The following is a 24,246-nucleotide window of genomic DNA, read 5'->3' as shown; positions in this document are numbered from 1 at the left end:
AGTAGATCTGTTACTGACCTGTGTTACAGAAGAATAACCCACATCTTTAGCTTAGCACGTTCCGACCAGGTCCTACATGTTTGGGTTAACTTAGCACGTAGCGACAAGTCCTACGTGTTTGGGTTTGCATACCTCGTACCAACCATTCTCACGTTTGGGTTAGCTTAGCACGTACTGATTATTCTTACGTTAGGGTTAGCTTAGCACGTACCGACCATTCCCACATGTTTGGTTAGCTTAGCACGTACCAACCATTCCCACATATTTGGGTTAGCTTAGCATGTACCGACCATTCCCACATGTTTGGGTTAGCTTAGCACGTAGCAACCAGTCCCACATATTTGGGTTAGCTTAGCACATACTGACCATTCCCACATGTTTGGGTTAGCTTATCACGTACCGACCATTCCCACATGTTTAGGTTAGCCTAGCACGTACTGACCATTCCCACATGTTTAGGTTAGCTTAGCACGTACCAACTATTCCCACATGTTTAGGTTAGCTTAGCACGTACTGACCATTCCCACATGTTTAGGTTAGCTTAGCACGTACCAACCATTCCCACATGTTTAGGTTAGCTTATCACGTACCGACCATTCCCACATGTTTAGGTTAGCCTAGCACGTACTGACCATTCCCACATGTTTAGGTTAGCTTAGCACGTACCGACCATTCCCACATGTTTGGGTTAGCTTAGCACGTAGCAACCAGTCCCACATATTTGGGTTAGCTTAGCACATCGTAGGGACTAGTAGGTTAGCTTAGCACGCATCGACCATTCCCACATGTAGCGGCAGTCAAAGTGTATAGGGGCGTGGTTATCGTATGAGCTCAAAGTGTTTTCACTGGACCAATGATGACTCTCAGGCTGTCGTTCCTTCTCTTTGTGTGAAGTCGTTCTTCCACAGATGTTTTTCCTCTACTTTAACACATCTGGACTCACTGTGTGGTTCTAAATGAACCTGCTCTTGCTCTCGTCGTATTTCTGGCCCAGTTTTTCCAATGTTGTTAACAGGTGAGGGCCGAGGATGATGATGATTCCCACATGGCATGAGTCATTCCTTACAACACACGCGCACACACACACACACACACACACACACACACACACGTCTCAATTTTTTCGCTCAGCATTTCCACTTTTGCTGTATTAGTGAGCAGATCTCAGTGGTTCCAGATGTGGACGAGGGACTGGGAGAGGCTCCGCCCCCTCACTGGCTGTGATGGGAAGCATTAGCTCATGGCCTGAAGTCACCATCATGATTTAAACTCAACAGATGGAGGAAAATGCTGCAGCGCGTGGAGGAAGATTTAAGCTCTGTTTAATGGACGACTTTATTCTCTAGTCAGCAAATAATCAGCTTCCATAGCGTGGATACTGGGAACGAACAGCTTCACTACTGGTTTTAACAGTTACTGTTTCCACCACGTCGACCACACACACACTCACACACGCAAAGTGAGCTGTCACAGAATCTGACACTGGATTTCCACTGGATGCGTAAATGCAGCGCAATCCTCCACCTCCTCCTTCTGTCACGTGTATCTGTAGCAGTGATGACTCAGCAGATCTCTTTAATTTACGTGTAATGGTGTAATTTAGTGAGTTTTAGTGATTACAAAGAGAAGTACAATGTCATACAAACAGTTGATTTTATCATGGAAATCCACTGGGTCCTAGTGTCCTGTAGATGTTCAGCTTTAGTGGAGATTATTGTGATCCAACCATAGATAAGGTCAATATGTATATGTGAAATACCTGTCCAGGGTGTAGCCCCGCCCAGTGGCACCTGAAGAAAGCTGGAGGTCAGGGATAATTAGTGTGGAAACGAGGCAGGGCTCCAAACGCTAAATGTCGTTTCAGCGGAAAGGTCTGGTTCCTTTGAGTTTGAATATGCACTTGGTTACAGGTCGTCTGAATTTCACTGCTAGAGCCGAAATGCACAATTTTCAGGCTGAAAAAAGTGCTAGTTTTGCCTAAAATGTGGTATCAACAGACGGGTTTTATTTCTCTGAGTTTGAATATGTGCTCGGTTTTTGGCTAGAGTCTGAAATGGGCCCTCTGGAGGCCCCGGAAGGCTGGTGTTTTCCTCTACCTGGGGTAACCCCTGTCAATGGAAGGAGTGTAATGTTAATAATAATAATAATAATAATAATAATGGTTTGGATTTATAAAGAGCTTTTTTTCAAGGAGATTCATTACAGAAGTTACAGAAACCATTATTCATTCACGCCAGTGGTGGTAAGCTACATTGTAGCCACAGCTGCCTTTGGGCATACTGACAGAAACGTAGCAGCCATTTTGTGCCTGTGGCCCTCAGACACCACCAATATTCATCAACAATTCATACCCATTCATACGAGGCAATGTGGGTAAAGTGTCTTGCTCAAGGACACAACGACAATGACTTGGATAGAGCAGGATTAGAACCCCCAACCCTTCAGTTATTGGATGACTCACTCTACCACTGAGCCACAGCTCCAGCTTTGATACGGCTTCTCCCATCGGTTTTCCATAAGTGTTTGGGTCGGACTAAACATCCGCGGGTCGGCTATTTACCGTAAATGGATGGAATTACGACCCTCCTTGAACATGGAGTATTTTATTTTGAAAAATAATCTGGATATTTTATTCTGTGTTTATGCGCTACTTCCTGTCCCGCACGAGCTTGTCTTTGTTGAATTGCTGCAGCGTCTGGAAAAAATAGAAGGGCTGCATAGATGACTCAGCAGATATGGAGCAGATTGGCACAATGACTTTCGTGGAAACCGATCAGCTGCGTTGAGGATTTAGCTGTAACCTCAGTGTTCCTCAGAGGACCCAACTCTCCGTGGTGTTGATCATAAAAGTAACAAACAATACTTGCTTTGTCTGTCATTTTTAGACATTGTCAGATTTGTCCAGCTTTTTTATTTTGGTTAGCTGAAGTCCTAGCTTCACACCGATGACATCACAACTCAATCCATATATGGTCATTCTCTGAAAACTGTCCCTACGCCACTAACTCCACCTGGACATAAGCGCCCCCTACTGTCTGCTCTGTAGGTGCGTGTTGGAGGAGACGTGAGCGACATCCAGCTGCTTAAACTGACGCCCAACACAGAGTACGAGCTAAAGATCTACGCTCTGTACGGAGAGGCTGCCAGTTCACCTCTGGAGGGACGAGGAGTCACACGTACGTAAACACATCACAGAAAAATTAAAAATAACACAAAAATATGAAATATTATATAATACAGACAAAAGACAAAAATATACAACACAACAAATATATAATAAAAGATCTTCAGTGTTTCAGTGAAGAAGCTGCAGAATGTTTGGACATCACTCTGATGTTTGGTCTGATGTTGGTCTGATGTTGGTCTGATGTTTTTCTGATGTTTGGTCTGATTTTGGTCTGATGTTGGTCTGAGTTTGGTCTGAGTTTGGTCTGAGTTTGGTCTGATGTTTGGTCTGATGTGATGTTTGGTCTGATTTTGATCTGATGTTTGGTCTGATTTTGTTCTGATGTTTTTCTGATGTTCAGTCTGATGTTCAGTCTGATGTTGGTCTGATGTTTGGTCTGATGTGCTGTTCGGTCTGATTTTGATCTGATGTTTGGTCTGATTTTGTTCTGATGTTTTTCTGATGTTCAGTCTGACGTTGGTCTGATGTTTTTCTGATGTTTGGTCTGATTTTGGTCTGAGTTTGGTCTGAGTTTGGTCTGATGTGATGTTCAGTCTGATTTTGTTCTGATGTTTGGTCTGATGTTTGGTCTGATGTGATGTTCGGTCTGATGTTTGGTCTGACGTTGGTCTGATTTTGTTCTGATGTTTGGTCTGATGTTTGGTCTGATGTTGGTCTGATGTTTGGTCTGATGTTTGGTCTGATGTTTGGTCTGATTTTGATCTGATGTTTGGTCTGATGTTTGGTCTGATGTTTGGTCTGATTTTGTTCTGATGTTTGGTCTGATGTTTGGTCTGATGTTGGTCTGATGTTTGGTCTGATGTTTGGTCTGATGTTTGGTCTGACGTTGGTCTGACGTTGGTCTGATGTTGGTCTGACGTTGGTCTGATTTTGTTCTGAAGTTTTTCTGATGTTTGGTCTGATGTGATGTTTGGTCTGATGTTGGTCTGATGTTTGGTCTGATGTTTGGTCTGATGTTTGGTCTGACGTTGGTCTGATTTTGTTCTGATGTTTGGTCTGATGTTTGGTCTGATGTTTGGTCTGATGTTTGGTCTGATGTTTGGTCTGATGTTTGGTCTGATGTTTGGTCTGATGTTTGGTCTGATGTTTGGTCTGATGTTTGGTCTGACGTTGGTCTGATTTTGTTCTGATGTTTGGTCTGATGTTTGGTCTGATGTTTGGTCTGACGTTGGTCTGACGTTGGTCTGACGTTGGTCTGACGTTGGTCTGACGTTGGTCTGACGTTGGTCTGATTTTGTTCTGAAGTTTTTCTGATGTTTGGTCTGATGTGATGTTTGGTCTGATGTGATGTTTGGTCTGATGTGATGTTTGGTCTGATGTTTGTTTTCTGACCACACATGGAGCTGCTGACAGACTTTTGGATTATTTGGACAAACATTTAGTTTACAACTGATTTCTAACTCAAATATTTACTCTCCACCAGATGAGGTAATATGTGAAGAACCCTTTCAGGAATGTACAAATATTTGTAATATTAACATTACTGACTAACTGTATAATTTATTGTTAATCTGTTCTTTTAAATATTATTTTATACCAATAAATAAAAATGCCTCAGTAAACAATGATCTATAAAAAGAATGATTTTTTAATACAGTTTATATTTGTGTTAGTTCCACTGCTCCCTGCTGACTTGTTTTATATACATTTTTCTATATATTTATTTATTTACATGTATACTGTACATTTAAATATATATTTGTGTTAGTTCCACTGCTCCCTGCTGACTTGTTTTATATACATTTTTCTATATATTTATTTATTTACATGTATACTGTACATTTAAATATATATTTGTGTTAGTTCCACTGCTCCCTGCTGACTTGTTTTATATACATTTTTCTATATATTTATTTATTTACATGTATACTGTACATTTAAATATATATTTGTGTTAGTTCCACTGCTTCCTGCTGACCTGTTTTATATAATTTTTTCTATATATTTATATCTAAACATATATTTGTGTAATAGTTCCGCTGCCCCCTGCTGGTCAGCTGAGGATCTCAGACGTCACTCACAGCTCGATGAAGCTAGCCTGGGACGCAGCTCCTGGAGAAGTTCGTAAATACATCATCACCTACAGCCCAGAGGAGGGCGAACGCAAAGAGGTAACGGGGAGGGGGAGGAGCTACAAACACACACACAGCTGTGTGGTTTCCCCTCGGGAATGCTGTCCTTTTCCTAACATAGCTTATTGATTATGTGACCTGCTCTGAAAGGTGGAGGTGGATTAATGAGTTTATTAATTATGATAATAGATGGAGGTGGAATAATTAGTTTATTACTTTCTTTATGCTAATAAATGGAGGTGGATTAAATAGTTTATTAATTATTTATTTATGCTAATAGGTGGAGGTGGATGGAGCGATCACCTCCCGGGTCCTGAAGAGTCTCATCTCTCAGACGGAGTATGACGTGGCCGTGACTCCGGTCTACGATAAAGGACCAGCGGCTCCGTTGCTAGGCAACGCCATCACTGGTGAGAGATGGAACTGGCAGTGAAAGTTGCTCCCGTCGCCGACCAATCAGACGTCACTAATGTTCCTCCTGGTTTCAGACGTGGTTCCTGCTCCGAAGAGGCTCCAGTTCTCCGAGGTGACCCAGGACTCCTTCAAGGTCACATGGGACCATGGAGCTCCTGACGTGGCTCTGTATCGGTTCGTGTGGACCAAGAAGGACGAGAACAACGTTCAGTATGTGAGTCAACTACACACTCTGATATATATTTACTCAAGTAGAAGTACTGTTACTCCATTGAAATTGTACTCAAATACAAGTAAAAATTAGCTGAACTAAATAGCACTCAAAGTAAAAGTTACTAGTAACTTTCACCCCCCATGTTAATTTTTGGTAATAAATCTTGGTACGGGTCCCTTGCATACAGTAAACTTCTCATGTATAAACTAAAAAAGGAAGAGATACACCCTACCACAATTGGAACTTAATTTATTTAAGTTCTGTATAAAATAAAAGGTTTGTCAAAATGTACAATTATTTTTTTAAATTAAATAACACCAATGAATTCAGTTAAAAATAAATCCATTCTCAGGCTCCATGTATAGATACATTTATGAACTCTAAAACTGAGAAAATATTATATATACAGTACTAATTGGTTGGCTGTGATGCCTTTCATTGTTGTCTGGTCATTTCATTTTTTGTAGTTTCACAATGTCTGTTGATCATTTTAAAACAAAAAAATTATAAGCTTGCGGTGGGGGGGGGGGCATTGCCCCCTCTAGTTGTCAAAAGTTTTAATTTCAAATTTTTGAGGCTTTAGGTTGGTTTTGCTTGTGTTGCACAATGTAAGTTGTGAAATGACACTGCACCCACAACGTGTCAACATTATCAATTATGTGTCACGGTGGGTGGGAGGGTGGGGGTTCTGGAAGGTGGTGCCAGAGGACTTGTGAGGACGGGCTTCAAATGCCTGTTGTGGAAGGTAGGGTGAATCCTCCACCTCGGCAGAAGCCTGAGACGCAGGGAAATGGGATTTATTATTTTGGTGATGGGAAATGGTCCAACAAACCTCGGAGCCAGCTTCTTTGCGGGGTGGCGTAAGGGAAGGTTTCGAGTGGACAACCACACCCTCTGTCAAACTTTGAGTTTAGGTCCCAGGCACGGTCGTCTGTTGGCTTGGGAGGCATACCGGTCAGCCGTAACGAGGAGTCAAGCCCTGGCGAGTCTCCAAATCCTCCGGCAACGTTGTACCAACGCGTGAGCAGAGGGAATTTCAATCTCTCTCTCCAAAGACATGAAGAGGGGAGGCTGATAACCCTGCACACCTTGAAAAGGGGTAAAACCAGTAGCAGAGGAGATACGGGTGTTGTGGGCATAGTCGACTCACATAATCCACCTGCTCCATGAGGAGCCACTGAGTTCCCTTCAGAGACAGGCAGGCCCGTGATGAAGTCAAGGGAGATGTGGGACCAGGGTCACCTTGGAGTGGGCCCCTCCGGGCGTTGACAGGAGGCTTTGTTTTGGGAACAAACAGGACAGGCATTAACACCTCTCTTGAGTTGCTTGGCCAACACTATCATTGACGAATGACAAAACTTGTGTTGTGGATACCAGGATGACAGGCAAAGTGGGTGGTGTGGGTCCAGTGAATAACCTCAGAGCGCAGAGCAGGAGGAACAAACAGACGTCTAGGGGGGGCATTCTGGTGGCACTACCTTCCCCTCCATTGCTCGGCGGACTCTGTCATAATTTCTCTCAGCTGCAGACAACTTCTTGGACAGAAAAGCACATGGAATAATCTTATGATCTCACACTGACCTTTGAGAGAGAATTGCCCCAATGCCTATATCGGACGCATCCACCTCTATGATGAACTGACGTTCTGGGTCAGGTGTTGGCAGGATGGGTGCTGAGGTGAAGGCTGTTTTGAGTCTCTTAAAGGCGGTGTCGGCCTCCACAGTCCACTGGTACTTGTGGGCCTGAGAGGTGATGGCATGTAACGGGGCAGCCATAGAGCTGTAGTTACAAATGAACCTCCTTTAGAAGTCAGCAAACCCCAAGAACTGTTGGAGCTTCTTCCTAGTGGAGGGACGTGGCCAATCTCTCACAGCACTCACTTTCTTGGGATCCGCCTTCAGGTGGCCTGAGGAGATAATGAATTCCAAAAAAAAAGACAGAGGAGGCATGGAACTGACATTTCTCGGCTTTTACAAACAGCTGATTGTTCAGGAGACGCTGGAGGACCAGTCTAACATGCTGTTGGTGCTCGGAAAGGGACGAGGAGAACACAAGGATGGGATAGGCGACCGCAGGGAGGCACAGACCCCGGGAGGAGATCAATGGCACAATCAAAATCCCTATGTGGCGGCAGAGATGAGGCTCAAATCTTTTAAAAAACCTTGTGATTCATGGTAGCAACTGGGAACCCTGGGCAATTCAGCCTTTGGGGGGCTGATCTTAGAAATGGGCCCCTTACAACAGATGGCGTAACAGCCTGGACCCCACTGGGTTATTCTCCCCGTCTTCCAGTAAACTGTGGTGTTATGAGCAATAAGCCATGGAAGATCCAACACCAGGGGGTTAACCCGAGACTGAAAAATAAGGTATAACATCTCCTCATGGTGTCCTTGTGTCATGGAAATCCTCACCGGTTTAGTCTGATGGGTGATCCTCCAAATGATGCATCCATCCAGGGCCCTGGCTTCTTGTGGTTCCGGAAGCGGCACGCTGGGTATGTTCAGAAGACGAGCGAGATCCCAATTCATGAAGCTCTGGTCCGCTCCGGAATCCACGAGGGTCCTGGAATGGAAAGTAGAATTGTTTTGACACAGTGTAATGTCCATCAGGGGGTGCTGGAAGGATGACGAAGAATGGGTCCGACTCACCCGTTGATATCTGGGGAAGGACGGGCGAGATAGACAGGAAAGAACGACGTGCCCAGGTCCTCCACAGTAAAGACACAAATGTTCTGTGAAATGTCTCTCTCGTTCTTCCTTGGAGAGACAGGAGTTGCATTGGTCCACGGGGAAACTGTGACATTATATGGGCTCCGGGATCCGCTGTCTCAGAAAACCTGGAAGTCGGCATGAGCGCTCCTGCTCAAGCTCTCGCAGCCATTGATCAACTTGGACACAGACATCAATGAATTCCTCCAGGTCCTGAGGAGTGTAGACTGTCACCAGATGATCCTTAACGGCATCAGACAATCCATCCTGGAAAGCGTCACGGAGAGCAGCATGGTTCCAGCCTCAGTTGAGGGCAAGTCTACGAAAATCCACTGCATAGTCGCTCACAGAGTGGCGACCCTGCTGCACCTTGAGAAGGGCTTGAGTGGCCTCCTGTCCTGTCCGCTGCCGATCAAACAGTCTGGAAAGAGCACGGGTAAACTGGAGATAATCCGTGCAAACTGGGGAATCTTGAGCCCACTCACCAGTGGCCCATTCGGCTGCTCGACCTTCAAGGAGAGATAAGACATACTTGGACCTCTCTGAAGGAAATTCTGTAGGAAGACCAAAAGGCAGAGCAGAGTTCGGTAACATAGAGACCAACCGAGAGAGCAGAGGTCTCCAGGGGACAATTCAGAGGAAGGTCCGAGAAGCCGAGCAGGGTACAGAGCTGAGGAATCAATCCGAGAACACAGGAAGGAACGTTGAACTTCTGGAAACAGGAGAATACAGACAGTCTGGCAGTGACCTAGAGACACAGGTGAGCTTAAGTAGACGGGGCTGATTGCAGGATTGATGCCAGCTGATGAGAAAGCTGAGAGGAGGCAGGGAGACTCTTCAGAATAAGAGTGCATCATGACATTATGTTCCTAGTCATTTTTACATTATTGTATGTATATGTTACACACATTGTGGTTGGCGCGAATCTCCAGACGATCTGTATATTTAATTTCTAATTCTTTTTTTTGTTGCCCCCCCCCCAGCAAGAATCTTAAACTCCGCCTATGGTTAGAAATGTAACTAATTACTTTACTTCTTTAAAAACTTACTTAAGTACAAGTAAAATTATTGATTTTGAAATATACTCAAAAAAGTGCCCATAAAAGCAACTAAATTACAGTAACGTGAGTACTTACGTTCACCTCTGTTTATCATATATCTATATATATATATATTTATATCTGTATTAGAGCGATATCTGACGACCGTGTTCCTCCTCAGTCCATCCTCAGCAGTGATGAGACGTCTCAGGTTCTGGAGAACCTGGACCCAGACACGGAGTACTCCGTCACCGTCACAGCTATCTACCCCGATGAGTCGGAGAGCGAGGACCTGATGGGGAGCGAGCGCACACGTAAGTCACAATGAATGTTTTAAAAACCTACAGCAAGAAGTAAACTGTGTTTTAGCAAAAAACGTCACCATAGTGCAGAAGCTGGGTTGCCAGGTTGGGTTCAACTTTTAGGGGACCTCTCCTTTACACTCTCTGAGTGAGATAATTCAGACATGTCACCGATTGGAGCATGAAAATAAAGACAAGATAACAGACGTTACTCACACAGAGTTAAATCAATCATATAGTAACTCCAGACAAAATAATCAACTTTTGATATGTGCATTTTTTCTAAATGAAATTACCAGAACATTCATAAAAATAAAACATTTATAATGTTTTTTTAAAAAATATTTTCTTCTTTGTGACTCTGGACCAAATGGTCCTTGGACCTGTACCGGTCCACAGCCCAGTGGTTGGTGATTACTGCTCTCCTGCTTTCTCACAATAAAACATCATATTAAATCATAATTTAATAGAATAAAATAAATAAAAATACAGTACAAAATAAAAAGAAATAATTAAGAAGCACCACTAGGGGCGCTAGAGTGACACTGGTAAAAAATATTCTGGTAAGATATTAGAAGTGTGTGTGTGTGTCTGTGGATAAGACAGTAACTGTTTGAGTGTGTGTGTGAGCATGTGTGTGTCTGTAACAGTGTGTGTGTGTGTGTGTGTGTGTGTCTGTAACAGTGTGTGTGTGTGTGTGTGTGTGTGTCTGTAACAGTGTGTGTTTGTGAATAAGTAATTAATTGTGTCTTGTGGGCGTCTCTCGTAGTGCTGAAGGCTCCTGCAGGTAGGTTCCTCCTCCTCCTCTTTGTGTCACACACGGAGGTCGAGGTTTCACTCACACATGCTGACACGTGATTATTGATCCCAGTGATCAATCACTGAATTCTGATTATTAAACCATGTTTGTGTGATTTCTGTGAAGCCTCGTCCTCCTGTGGTCGTCATAGTAACACATCATTACATCATCACACCCTTACCGATGTCACCAGTGTAATGTCATTGCATGTTGTTGCATCATCATCATCATCCTCATAAGAAGTTCAAAGCAGAGTTAAAACATCCAGCCCTTCAAAATAAAAGATTAGTTTTTTTTATTCCCCACATTTTATTTTGTATTTGGTCATAGTTTCAGTTGACTTCTGATTGGTTCATTGACCATCATACCCCGCCCCTTGCCTCAAAATGAAACACTGATTGGACTAAATTGATTTGTTCAGTTTTTAGTTAACGTCAAAAGTAAAATGCAATAATAACTATAATATTTGAATTTCTTGAAGACAACGCTAGTGAGGATGCAGGTGCTGGCCTGCAACTTTGAACACTGCATTATTATTAGCATAGCATTAACCTAACATTAGCATTAGCCTAGCATTAACGCTAGCCTAGCATTAACGTTCGCCTAGCATTAGCTAGCATTATCCTAGTATTAGCATGGCATTAACTTAGCATTATCATTTGCATTAGCTAGCATTAGTGTTAACCTAGTATTAGCATTATATTAGTATTAGCTTAGCGTTAATACAACATTAGTTAGCATTAACTAGCATTAGTTAGCAGTAGCATAAGCTAAGCATTGGCATTAGCATTAGCATTAGCATTATCATTAGATTAACATTAACTAAGGATTAGCATGAGTTTACCATAATTTAGCACTATCCTAGTATTAGCCTACCCAATGAACACTCAGTGAAATAATGCAGAAGATATGAGGAAAATTGTTTAAATAGTTTGAAGGATCTGAAATAATCAAAATACTTTTTTTTTTAAATGTGAAGAAATTTAAAAAAGGTTGAAAAGTTTTAAAAAAGCCAATACCTAGCAGAATAACCAGAAATTATCTGCACGTTTTCACACCAGTGAGGATGCCTCCTGCTGTTACCATAGCAATGCTGTTGGTGGTTTTTTGTTAGTTTGACACGTTGTTTACCTTTAAATAATCGTCAAAAACTTACAAAAACTCAATCTTATTTTGACTGATTAGTGACTGCTCTGCTCCAAACAGCTCGGAACTCCGTGTTTATGTTTTAACATTACGACCATCATCATCATCACCATCACCATCACCATCACCGCTCTAACTGCTCCATCCATATACAGCTCTTCAGTTCTCCCACTCTCACTCTTACTGGTTTGTATCCGTGTTTCCAGTTACGATGCAGCCGCCTCGAAACCTGCGTGTTTTTAACGCCACCACCAGCTCCCTCTCCGTGCGGTGGGACCCCGTTCCAATTCCCGTGCAGAACTACAGAGTCAGCTACATGCCGGTCACTGGAGGAGAAACCAAGACGGTAAGAGACGCAGGCTTGATACGACCCCACAGTGGTTAGCATTCTTAAAGTGTTCACTGAAGGCGTTCCTGAACGCTGATTCATCCAAAGGAAGCGGGATGAGAAGAATTCCTACTGACCTTGTTGTGTCTCTGAGATGTTTTGACAGTTTTCCTCCAAACTTTGTGTGAGTCGTCTCTGAACTTATGATCTGAGACGAACGCTTTGATCTGTAAGACTTCCAACAGTCTGAAACTAATGCAGAATAATCGACTTCTAAAGCTAAGTGCAGCTGTTTAAGTGGGTTAGCTTAGCATGTAGTGACCAGTCCCATATATTTGGTTAGCTTAGCATGTAGCCACCAGTCCCACATGTTTGGTTAGCTTAGCACCGGGCTGCCAAGTTTCATAAAATGACAAGACAACCAGAAATTAGAAATGAAAACTAACAAGAATTTTGACAAAATACATTTATTAGTTAATATTTCATATCAACAACTGTCCATCATTTATCTGGGGACATGTCTCATGTTGTAGGTGTTTGTCACAGATGTTGATGATGACAGAGGCTCCCACTTAAAACACTGTGGCCCAAGGCAGTGCTACCTTTACCTCAGCTCTCCTTGTCTGCAACAGAAAGGACGTCATTAAAAAGATCATCATGTAAAAAACATTCAAACATCAAGTCATTTTTCATTGAATCAATGTCTATAGAAATACACTATTACATACAATAATAATCATAAGAACAGTTCAAATGAACATTAGATTATGTATTTATGATGATATAACCTACAAGTGTAATTCAGCTACTACCAGTGTTCATAACACTGGTAGTAGCTGAATAAGAGTTTTAATTCATTTAAGTTAATGTCTAACACAGACATACACATGTAGGAGTGGGTGATATGGGAAAAAATCATATCACAATTTTTTTCATTCAAATCATTTAGACTATTTTAAAGTTATTTACCAATAAAACAAACCAATTCACTTACTTTAAATCATGGCCCTAAATGGAAAAAAGAATAAAAAGATCATTTAAGACTAGATCATTTTCAAATATTTCTTTAAATTGTATGTAAGAAATTTATCAAACTGGTTCTAAGTATAATTAACATCAAACTAAAGGTCTGACATGTTCTTATAGTCACACAGTCTTTTTACTTTGTTTAACTAACGTAGTGTAGCATTAGCATTAGCAACACTTGCTACATAACAAGGTATCATATCAGTCTAGTGATTTCTATTAGTTATTGAGGTAACACACTCATATTAATAAAATCATACTTTAAACGGTGTTTGAACGCCTCATTTCACACAGTTTAGACAATCATATCCTTTACAATATTAAACATTACTGCTTTGGTTACATTAGGCCTGTGATATGGACCAATAGTCATATCTATATATTTTTCCTCTAAATGACAATAGGTGATATAAACTCCATTTATTATTATTAGTTTAACAAGAAAAACAATAATGGGTCAAAGTCAGTGGAGCCACAAAGACCCTTTTATTAATCACTAGCAGCACAATAACTACATTTTGTGTCACTTTTGACTTTTTCCTTCATTAAGGCTAAATGTGATTAAATGATGTAGTGATGCTTTTTTCAGGGCAGCTCTGAGTTGTTGAAAGTAGTTTTTAAAGTAAATCACATTCAGGACACTGTCTCTTTAAGAATGTGTAAACAGCCCCGTTAGCTGCAGCAGCAGCAGAGTTAGTTAGAGAAGAGAAACACATGCAGTGTTTCCTCAAACATCTCTCAGTGTTTAACACTCACAACTGATAGAGTTTAACAGACAGACATCTGCACTGAGCCTCTGACAGACAGTCACTGACACAGCTGACTGTGTGTCCGTGCACTGGGGGGGAGGGGTTAGTTTTTTAGACGAGTAAACTAATACTATAACACACACACACACACACACACACACACACACACACACACACACAGCAATATAAACACTGAACAAAATTAGGTAGATACATACCATCTCAGACGGCGTCTGTCCTCTACAAACTTTCTTTCTGAAAGCATGTCGATGACTCGGTGCGTGTTATGTGAGGTGTCTAGAGACAGCTTGCCAAGACCTGCCTTACGTTGCTTCTGATTGGTTCATTATTGTGTAATGCCTGCTATGGTTGGTTAGATTTAGGCACAAGGTGACATGGATTGGTCTGGGATTGGTTATCTCGGTCAGTCAATCAGAGTTACTCGAGCTACAGCAAGCCATGAGGACCAATGTTCATTATCTTGAAAAAAATAAATAGAGTATTGAATGGGGAAATATAAGTGTGAGAAATGTCAAGTGTGGCGTGTGGTGTTAGAATGCGTCAAATTGCGTGACTGTCACACTCAAAGCGTGAGGCTTGGCAGCTCTGGCGTAGCATGTAGCCACTCAGTCCTACATATTTGATTAGCTTAGCATGTAGCCACCAGTCCTACATGTTTGGGTTAGCTAAGCATGTAGCCACCAGTCCCACATGTTTGGTTAGCTTAGCCGGTAGCGACCAGTCTTACATGTTTGGGTTCGCTTAGCACGTAGCCACCAGTCCTACATGTTTGGGTTTGCTTAGCACTTAGCCACCAGTCCTACATGTTTGGGTTAGCTTAGCATGTAGCCACAGTCCTACATATTTGGTTAGCTTAGTACGTAGCCACCAGTCCTTTATGTTTGGATTAGCTTAGCATGTAGCCACCAGTCCCACATGTTTGGTTTAGCTTAGCACATATCCACCAGTCCCACATATTTGGGTTGGCCTAGCATGTAGCCACCAGTCCTTTATGTTTGGGTTAGCTTAGCATGTAGCCACCAGTCCCACATGTTTGGTTTAGCTTAGCACGTAGCCACCAGTCCCACATATTTGGGTTAGCTTAGCATGTAGCCACCAGTCTTACATGTTCATTCTGTTCCACATATTTGTAAACTTTTCACTGCTTTATTTATTTTTACATTGAATATTTAGGTTTGGGAACTTGTTCTCATGTTATCTATACATTTTCATTCTTTTATTTTACTTTCTTTCCACTGGTTCGGTGTCTGTTTTATGCTAACAGCCCCCTCAGGTCCTACTAGTTTTAAAGCACTGATAGTTTATAGATATTTTCCAGCTGTGAAGAACGTCTCCATCATGGATCTGATCCAGCTCTGAGAACCTCTGAGCGCTCTTTCAAACAACACAAGTGTGTTTGGCTGTTGTGTAAACACACAGTGTGCTGAGTGTGTAGCCGTCAGCGACACGTGTGTGTAGTGTGTAGTGTGTTGTTCCTCTGGAGCAGAATGTGAAGTATGTCTGTGAGGGCCAACCTAAACTGGGCAGTACATCAAGAAAAGGATACTGGGCTGTAAACACCTCCACACAGGAGATAAACTGTTGAACTGGTAGCTAGGAGATTAGTATTACAGCTCAGTGACATCGCCACAGCACAGATACAAACACACACCAACCAATACATGCAAATACCTGCTTTTTTAACACTTCCTCAGGAGAAATACAACCACCGTACCTTCACTAGGCCAGTGCTGCTACATGCTAAGCTAACCAAACAAATGAGACTTATGGTTATATGCTAAGCTAACCAAACATGTAAGACTTATGGCTTACGTGCTAAGTTAACCCAAGCATGTAGTACTGGTCACTACATGCTAAGCTAACCAAACAATAGCTAAGCTAACCAAATATGTGAGACTTGTGGCTACATGCTAAGCTAATCCAAACGCGCGGCACATTTCCCTTCAAATACGTGTTTTTACATTTGTAGAAGGAATATGAAACGGCCGCTGCACAGTCTTAGAAAAAGCTCTGAAAGACATTTTCATTCCCATTTGAATGTGCCTTAAAGCTGCCTTCATTGTGTTATTTCTTATTCAGTTTTTGTTCTTACTGTGATTTGAATTTATCGTCACACTGAGGACAGATGTTGTATCAGAAGCAACAGCTGTATGGTTTCCCCTGTTTTCCACGGTGACGCTCTAATGTAACACTGTCATGTGAACAGATGCAGGTTGGAGGGAAAAAAAGCAGCGTCACACTGCAGAAGCTGCAGCCCGACACGCCGTACGCCATCGGCGTGGCGGCCATGTACAACGGTGGCTACAGCGACGAGCTCAAAGGAGAGGGAAAGACCAGTAAGATGCAACACGCAGGAAAAATTCAATAACAACTGCATAGCTAACAGTAACAAAGATGTTTAAGCTAAGTGATCATCTCACATGATTACAAGATATTTGGCAGGTCAGGCTTAGCTCTTGTCATTGAGTATTGACTAGTTTACTTTATCCGTTGAGTGTCATTTCTTGTGTTTTCAGAGCCTCTGGGTGGAGTGAGGAACCTACAGGTTCTGAACCCCACCATGAGCACACTGAACGTGCGCTGGGAGCCGGCCGAGGGCCGCGTCAAGGAGTACAAACTGACCTACGCTCCTGCAGCCGGGGGTGCCGAGAGCATGGTAGGCCTGGTAGGAAAACACACGATGTGTGAGGTCAAACACACACAAACACAAGACCACTGCCAAAAACAAACAAAACTACTGCAAAAACACACAAAACAACGTACTCAAAACAACAAAAAACACAACACAAGAGCAGAAATACTCAAAACAACAGCAAAAATCCACAAAAAGACATAAAGAAACTCACAGAACGACAACAGAAACACACAAAATTACTGCAAAACACACGAAACGACAGCAAAAATACACAAAACAGCAAAAATACTCAAAACAACAGCGAAAATACACATAGCAGCGATAATGCACAAAACCAGTAAGAACACACAAAACCACCACAAAGCCATGACAAAAACCACTGCAAAAGCACACAAAAACGCACAACACAACCCAAAGAATGGTCCTCAAAGTCACCGTTAGGTCTGACATGCTTTTGGTTTGTTAGAATTTGAGTTAATTGGAGCAAAGCTGCAAATACTACAATATTACCAGTATAACCAGTATAACAGATATTTGTCATTATTTGTGTTTTAAATCAGGAAACGGTGTCGGGGGGTACGACCAGCACGGTCCTACGAGGCCTTCAGCCTGACACGCTGTACACCGTCTCTCTGCTGCCGCTCTACGACGATGGAGAGGGAAAAACCATGTCTGAGAACGGAAAGACCAGTAAGACCAGTTCACTATTAACACCATTATACCACTGTCTAAGAAAATGTAAGACCAGTTCAGTAGGAACTGTTCATTTAAACCAGACTAACTTTAACTGAATTAAGTAAACCAACATTAATCAGAAGAACGAGATGTGAAATGATGTAAGTGTGCCTTTGTTGGTTAGACAGAGTTTAGATTAACTGATCTGAATTAGTAGATCCTAGTTAGTTAGAAGAGTTAAGATTAGGTAAATCTTTGTCGTGTTTCAGTTAACTGGTTTAATAATGTGAGGTTAATTCCATAAAGAAATCTCAAAGCCAGTGACAGAATTAGTTAACCGAGTTAATTTTAGTCAAGAGATCTTGATTCAAGGTGGATGAAGTTATCTTGAATGGTATAAATCCTGATGGGACCGAGGATCCTAAAACTATCTCATCTTAACTTCAGATTAGTTAATTTTAGTCAATTTAAATTACATAAATCTGAATTTAAGAATTATCCTAAATCCTAAAATGTTATCCTATGTCAATCCTAAAAACTCAAATCTAGCTGGATTAACTAAACCTGGGTTTTGCCTTTGGGTAATTGTCTTAACTTAGTTTTACCTAAATTTCTTAAGTCAGGTTTAGTCCTGTCAGTGATATTGACCATTCATAGGAAATATTCAAGCTTCCCTGAAGAGTCACCAGTTGTAACGGTGACCAGTCAAAGCGTTACACCCTCTCTGTGTGTTGGTCCTTCCAGGACCTCTGGGTGAGGTGAAGAACCTGCAGGTGACCGATCCCACCATGACATCCCTGAAGGTGACCTGGGACCCCGCCGATGGAGCCGTCCGTCTCTATAAAGTCTTCTACCAGCCCAGGACTGGAGGCCTAGAGCAGATGGTGAGACCACACAGCTGTGGAGGCGTGGGAACCCTAGTAACGGACCACTTCCTGTGTTTGTCCAACAGGAGCAGATACCGACCTCCACCACCTCCATCGTCCTGAGGAATTTAACCCCCGACACGCCCTACTCCGTGTCTGTGTTACCCGTGTACCCGGCCAGGGAGGGGAAACGCCAGACTGAGGACGGACACACGCGTGAGTGATAGAACGTTTGTGTGAATCCTCCCTTAAAAGAGGCGTGGCTAACGCCGCCTTCTGCCTTAGTGCCCCTGAGCGGCATCGGAGGGATGAGGGTGACCAACCCGACCTTCACCACGCTGGACGTCACCTGGAACCCGGCCGATGGCAACGTTCAGGGTTACAAGGTCGTCTACACGCCCGCAGATGGAGGGCTGGAGATAGTGGTAAGGAAACCTGAGCTAATGTAAACCAAGATAAGCTGAGTCAGAGTTTTTTAATCATCATTATAGCTGAATACACCAAATACATTATTTTATCTAAGGCAAGGGTTCTCAACCTTGGGGTCACCAGATGTCTTCAAGAAACAAAAATACATTAAAAGTTTAGGGAATATTCCTAGTTACATTACTCTCCTTTCTGACACTTCTACATCACATTTTAATGTCTTTTCTGCACATTTTCCCACTTTTCAGACATGTTCAGCACTTATAAACACTTTCCACCACTTTTCCACCTAATGTCACATATTTTGACGCATTATTGTCACTTTTAACCTCTTTTCACCATATTTCATGATTAATTTTTGCCAATTTAATCACATTCACTGTTTGTGATGTCCATTATTTCCAGTTTAAACTAATTGTTCCAATATTGACACTTTGAACCATTTTTACCATTTTTATGTCTGATTTCACTCTAATTTGTAACTTTTACCAATTTCTGTTGTTTTTAGAATTATTTTGGTTAAAATTAACTTTAATTTGGTAGATGTAAGATAACACAATTCTTACTTTTTTTTAGCAAGGCTCAACACGGTTAACTTGAAATTAGTCAATTTAAAGTCAGGTTAGTCATTGGCGCTAACTAAAGTTGGGTTATTTTAAGTCAAAAAGAGCTAAAGTAACTGGATTTAACTCAGGATTTTATGAAGATTCCGAGAACTTGATCTCTGTCAAAGTAACTGACCTAACTTGAGTCAGAGTTATTTAAGTTAGATGCGTTGCATAGCGACTCATACTCGTATCTGAAAGCGTCTCATAGCGACTCATACTCGTGTCTGAAAGCGTCTCATAGCGTCTCATACTCGTGTCTGAAAGCGTCTCATAGCGTCTCATACTCGTGTCTGAAAGCGTCTCATAGCGACTCATACTCGTGTCTGAAAGCGTCTCATAGCGACTCATACTCGTGTCTGAAAGCGTCTCATAGCGACTCATACTCGTGTCTGAAAGCGTCTCATAGCGTCTCATACTCGTGTCTGAAAGCGTCTCGTAGCGTCTCATACTAGTGTCTGAAAGCGTCTCGTAGCGTCTCATACTCGTGTCTGAAAGCGTCTCATAGCGTCTCATACTCGTGTCTGAAAGCGTCTCATAGCGTCTCATACTCGTGTCTGAAAGCGTCTCATAGCGTCTCATACTAGTGTCTGAAAGCGTCTCATAGCGTCTCATACTCGTGTCTGAAAGCATCTCATAGCGTCTCATACTCGTGTCTGAAAGCGTCTCATAGCGTCTCATACTCGTGTCTGAAAGCGTCTCATAGCGTCTCATACTCGTGTCTGAAAGCGTCTCATAGCGTCTCATACTAGTGTCTGAAAGCGTCTCATAGCGTCTCATACTAGTGTCTGAAAGCGTCTCATAGCGTCTCATACTAGTGTCTGAAAGCGTCTCATAGCGTCTCATACTCGTGTCTGAAAGCGTCTGAAAGAGATGTGAAACAACCGCTGTGTAATGATGGCAGTAAAGAGCTGAGCTTTGTGCGTCAGATTAAACTTTAGAGGAAAGTTTGTGCGATGCTTCGTAGGAATGTAACGACTGTCGCTGTAAATTCAGAGTTACCAGAAAAAAACACTCAGACTTCTCAGGATTAAGAAAACCCAAACGAGAAGAAATCCCATCTGATGACGACATGAAAGAGAATTAGGATTAAAACTGATTTAAATTCAGACTTTTTTCTAAGAATTTTTAATTCCAATTTTTTTTTCAGAAGTCTCAAAAGGCGGGTTTAAATTCTGACTTTAATTTCAGAATCTTAACTTTAATTTTAGAAGTCTTTTTTTCTTTTTAATTCTAACTTTAATGTAAGAATTCTGATTTAAATTCAGACTTCGGTCTAAGAATTGTTTGTGTGTAGGAAATGGTGTCAGAAAGCACCACCTCCACCGTGCTGACTAAGCTAATGCCTGACACACGTTACGCTGTCTCCGTGGTTCCCGTCTACGCTGAGGGAGACGGACCCAGTCTGTCCGACGTCGGAAAAACACGTGAGTTTTCATCACGCCGTCATAACCACATCATTACAACTCTTTACAATGACTCTTTAATGTGTTTATCTTCACTCATCTGAACTGAACTCATCTTATATTAACTCGACTTATCTTCACCTATCTTATCTTAACCCTACCTTATCCTAAATTAATTTATTAGATCTTAACATAATTTTGTTTCCTCTTATCATTATGTGAACCTTATTGTATCTAATCTTTATCTAATCCTTACTTTAAATGATCTAATCCTGATCTAATCTGTTGGATCAGGTCCGCTGGGTTTCGTGAGGAATCTACAGGTAACTGATCCGACCACGAGCACGCTGAACGTGCGCTGGGATCCACCTGAGGGAAAAGTACGAGAGTACATCGTTATCTGGACGCCGACGGCTGGAGGAGAGGCGGAGAACGTAAGCCTGATCTCATCTCCATATCCTGAGCAGGTTTAGGATCAGGACTCTGTGTGTGTTTCCTGGTCAGGAACAAGTTTCTGGGACTTCCACCTCCACGGTCCTGAAGGATCTGACCCCAGACACCGATTACACCGTCACCGTGGTGCCCGTCTACCCCGAGATGGAGGGAAAGCCTCAGTCTGATACAGGAAAGACCAGTGAGTGGATGTTCTAACTCCTAGGTTCTCAAAGTGGGGTACAGGTACCCCCAGTGTTAGCTTTGACAAACATGAAAACTAAATAAAGAACAAGACTTTATGTAAGAAATGATTTCAAACTCAAACTCTGGCCGAGTTCTGTTCATCTTCATTTCTAAGAGAGAAAAGTACCGACTTATAATGTGGATGTTACAATAATTACGGTAATGAAGGCATTGTTGTAAAAGTCCTCATCTCTAAAAAAGAAAAGTGCTGACTCATACTCTGGTTCTGTTCATCTTCTTATTAAAGTTCGTTTCAGGCTGATCAATATGTTGTATTACTGATATATGTTCAATCAATAAGTGTTTTAGATTTCTCACTAAAAATGTCAGTAGATGAATTAAATAAATAATGTGTTTTATTGATTATTATTCTTTTTTAATGACAATATATTATTCCTCAACAGGATAGGTAGAATTTCCACATTGTATGTGACGTTGTTATGTTTTTAGGTGAGCAGCGGTAGGGGTACATGGGTTCAGGTTAAATGTCTGAAGAATGTTTGGGAACCACTGATAGAACTGATCAGTGGACAAACATGTCCTGATGCTGAGCTCCTCCTCCTCAGATCCGTTGGGCGGAGTCAGGAACCTGAAGGTGAGCGACCCCACCATCAGCTCTCTGACGGTGCGCTGGGACCCCGCCGTGGGAAACGTGCGCAGCTACAAGCTGTTCTACGCCGCGGAGCCCGGTGGAGCCGAGCTGGTGGAGGAGGTGTCTGGAGGAACCAGCAGCACCGTCCTCAGGAACCTGGACCCAGACACGCTCTACAACGTGGCTGTGGTTCCTGTTTACCCTGACACGGAGGGCATCAGGCAGGCAGAGAAAGGACGCACGCGTGAGTCCAGTCACAAGATCACATGATCACCAGTTACACTAAAACACCAACCGATAGAAACCAGTCACAAGATCACATGATCACCAGTCACACTAAAGCACCAACCGATACGAGCACCATGTCAGAGAACCAGTCACATGATCACAGGATCACTAGATGAACCAATCATTCCAATATATTGAGAAACCAGTCACTAGATAACATGATGACTAATCAAAGTGTAACACTGCTCTGTGTGGTTAAAGGAGACAGACAGGAAGTGTTTCAGTGCTTTAATGAGCGTGTGATAAACACAACAGCCTCGTCTAGGGCAGGGTTTTTCAACCTTGGGTACGTGACCCCATGCAGGGTCGGCTGGAATTTAAATGGGGTCACCTGAAATGTCTAGTAATTGATTAAAAAATAATTACAGATTAAAAATATATGTTTTAAATTCAGAAAATAAATTATTCTTATTAAATCTATATTTTGTTATCTATTAATCTATATATATATATTCTAATCTATTAATCTATATATTGAATTCGTACATAAATTCTTTGAGTGCTACAAGATGACTTTTGTGTAAATTAGTGCTATATAAATCAAGTTGAATGGAACTGAATAATTATGACATTATTTTTATAATTATCACAGAACACACAATTGTAAACAACTGTATTTCTATACTTTTACTTTCCCAAATATGTAATGTTTATATGTATATATATATATATATCCTTTTGATAAATATGTTGTCTTTTATTTTGTGGCTGATTTGTTTTAAAGTAAACTGAGCCAAATGTGGTTCCTGAACAACAAGGTTGTGAGAACTAAAGGCGTCTGATAGAAACACTTTTACGTTCCCATCAGAAAAACAGCGAGCGGTCCAATCATGTGTGGATGCTGTGCACAAACCGGTCCTTGAGTTAATCAGTGACAGATTGATGGCGTAATCATTTCCTACTGTGTGACTGCAGTCGTCTGCTAGGGTTATTAGACGTTGGTCGTGCTGCGTAAATCTCTCCCTGATGATGCGTTTATGGACAGTCCGACATCCCAAAGACGAGATGTTTTACTGTTGTAGGCCTAGCTGTTGCTGTTGTTTGCTGCCATTGTTCTCCCAGATCTTGTTTTCATTAGTTTTATTGCCGCTCCGCACACAACCGCCGACTCATCAAAGCAGAGGAAATTAAAAGCCTTTAAATGCGACATAAATTTATTTTTATTCTCTGACAGTCGCAACAAAGGAAGACAAAGGAAGTGTTGGCTGCTCACACCAAAGCTGTAGTCATTGTTCCAGAAAAACTAAACACGTGGTGGACATGGACAACTGTTTGGTTTCTCTGGACTTTTTTCATTGGCTGTTTCAATGTCCAACACCTCTTGATCTGACGTCCTCCTGATGCTTTAGTTGTCTGTAGTTTTCATGTTTCTGAAATCCTCTGCTGTGGTTTTCAAGCTGCGGCTCTCGAGCCACACGTGGTTCTTCCTCTCCTCAGATGAGACTCCAACACTGATGGAAGAAGACATGAGCACGAGTGTTACATCTATCTTACATTCATTCGTGATCTTTGTGTGTTAGAGCTACAGTGTAGCACTTAGTGACAGAGACAGCAGAGCTGTTGAGTATTGACTAGTTTGCTAAAAACCTCCATAATATTGTTGACAGTCGAGTACTGATGATCAAAACATCTAAAAGTACAAAACTACTCAAAAACAAACACAAAAAAACAATGACAATGAGTGACTCCAGTGGTTAACTGCAGACTGAGGCTGAGAGTCAGCTGGTTGCTCCTAAAGGTCAGTCATTAGATAAAATGGACGCCAGTTTGACCACAACTCCAGTGAAGCTGTGATCAGTGAAGGATTCTCCCTCTTTTATTGTGAAATACAGATACAGGAGTTTAAAAATAAAAGCCTGAATTTTTTAGGCACGATTAAAAGATGTTTTATTATATGATTTACTCTCTTTTATACTGAAACTAAAATTATCTGTGTGTAAACGTGCGTGTAGGAGTCTGGTTTTGTCCTTAAATGACCGTTCGTTTCTCTAAGTGTTTAGGTAACGTCCCACCCGTCTGGAGCGCCCCGCAGTTTAAATCATACATGAAGAATTGTCTTCGGCAGTTGT

At 41.9% G+C, this 24,246-nt stretch overlaps 1 protein-coding gene across 5 annotated transcripts in view; it reads left to right on the top strand.

The window, feature by feature from the left end:
* col12a1b (collagen, type XII, alpha 1b) overlaps positions 1-22,430 on the top strand; it is a 66,482-nt gene extending 44,052 nt beyond the window's left edge. The window contains exons 24-40 of one of the 5 annotated variants that reach the window (XM_028440516.1): positions 3,047-3,176; positions 5,162-5,298; positions 5,540-5,669; positions 5,748-5,887; positions 9,817-9,949; positions 10,707-10,724; positions 12,089-12,228; positions 16,213-16,342; positions 16,523-16,671; positions 17,202-17,331; positions 18,061-18,200; positions 18,269-18,398; positions 18,468-18,607; positions 20,511-20,640; positions 20,914-21,053; positions 21,124-21,253; positions 21,864-22,430. In XM_028440516.1, the coding sequence (XP_028296317.1) occupies positions 3,047-3,176; positions 5,162-5,298; positions 5,540-5,669; positions 5,748-5,887; positions 9,817-9,949; positions 10,707-10,724; positions 12,089-12,228; positions 16,213-16,342; positions 16,523-16,671; positions 17,202-17,331; positions 18,061-18,200; positions 18,269-18,398; positions 18,468-18,607; positions 20,511-20,640; positions 20,914-21,053; positions 21,124-21,253; positions 21,864-22,159 (2,343 nt within the window). In that variant the 3' untranslated portion in view covers positions 22,160-22,430. The remainder of the gene's footprint in view (positions 1-3,046; positions 3,177-5,161; positions 5,299-5,539; positions 5,670-5,747; positions 5,888-9,816; positions 9,950-10,706; positions 10,725-12,088; positions 12,229-16,212; positions 16,343-16,522; positions 16,672-17,201; positions 17,332-18,060; positions 18,201-18,268; positions 18,399-18,467; positions 18,608-20,510; positions 20,641-20,913; positions 21,054-21,123; positions 21,254-21,863) is intronic. The other 4 variants (XM_028440517.1, XM_028440520.1, XM_028440519.1 and 1 more) reach the window with 4 other exon arrangements.
* The last annotated feature ends 1,816 nt before the right edge of the window (positions 22,431-24,246 follow it).

This window comes from Gouania willdenowi (genome assembly GCF_900634775.1).
Source record: "Gouania willdenowi chromosome 24 unlocalized genomic scaffold, fGouWil2.1 scaffold_320_arrow_ctg1, whole genome shotgun sequence".
Lineage (NCBI taxonomy): Eukaryota > Metazoa > Chordata > Actinopteri > Blenniiformes > Gobiesocidae > Gouania > Gouania willdenowi.
The sequence above is the reverse complement of the archived record's forward strand: the minus strand, read 5'-3'. Positions and strand labels throughout refer to the sequence as shown.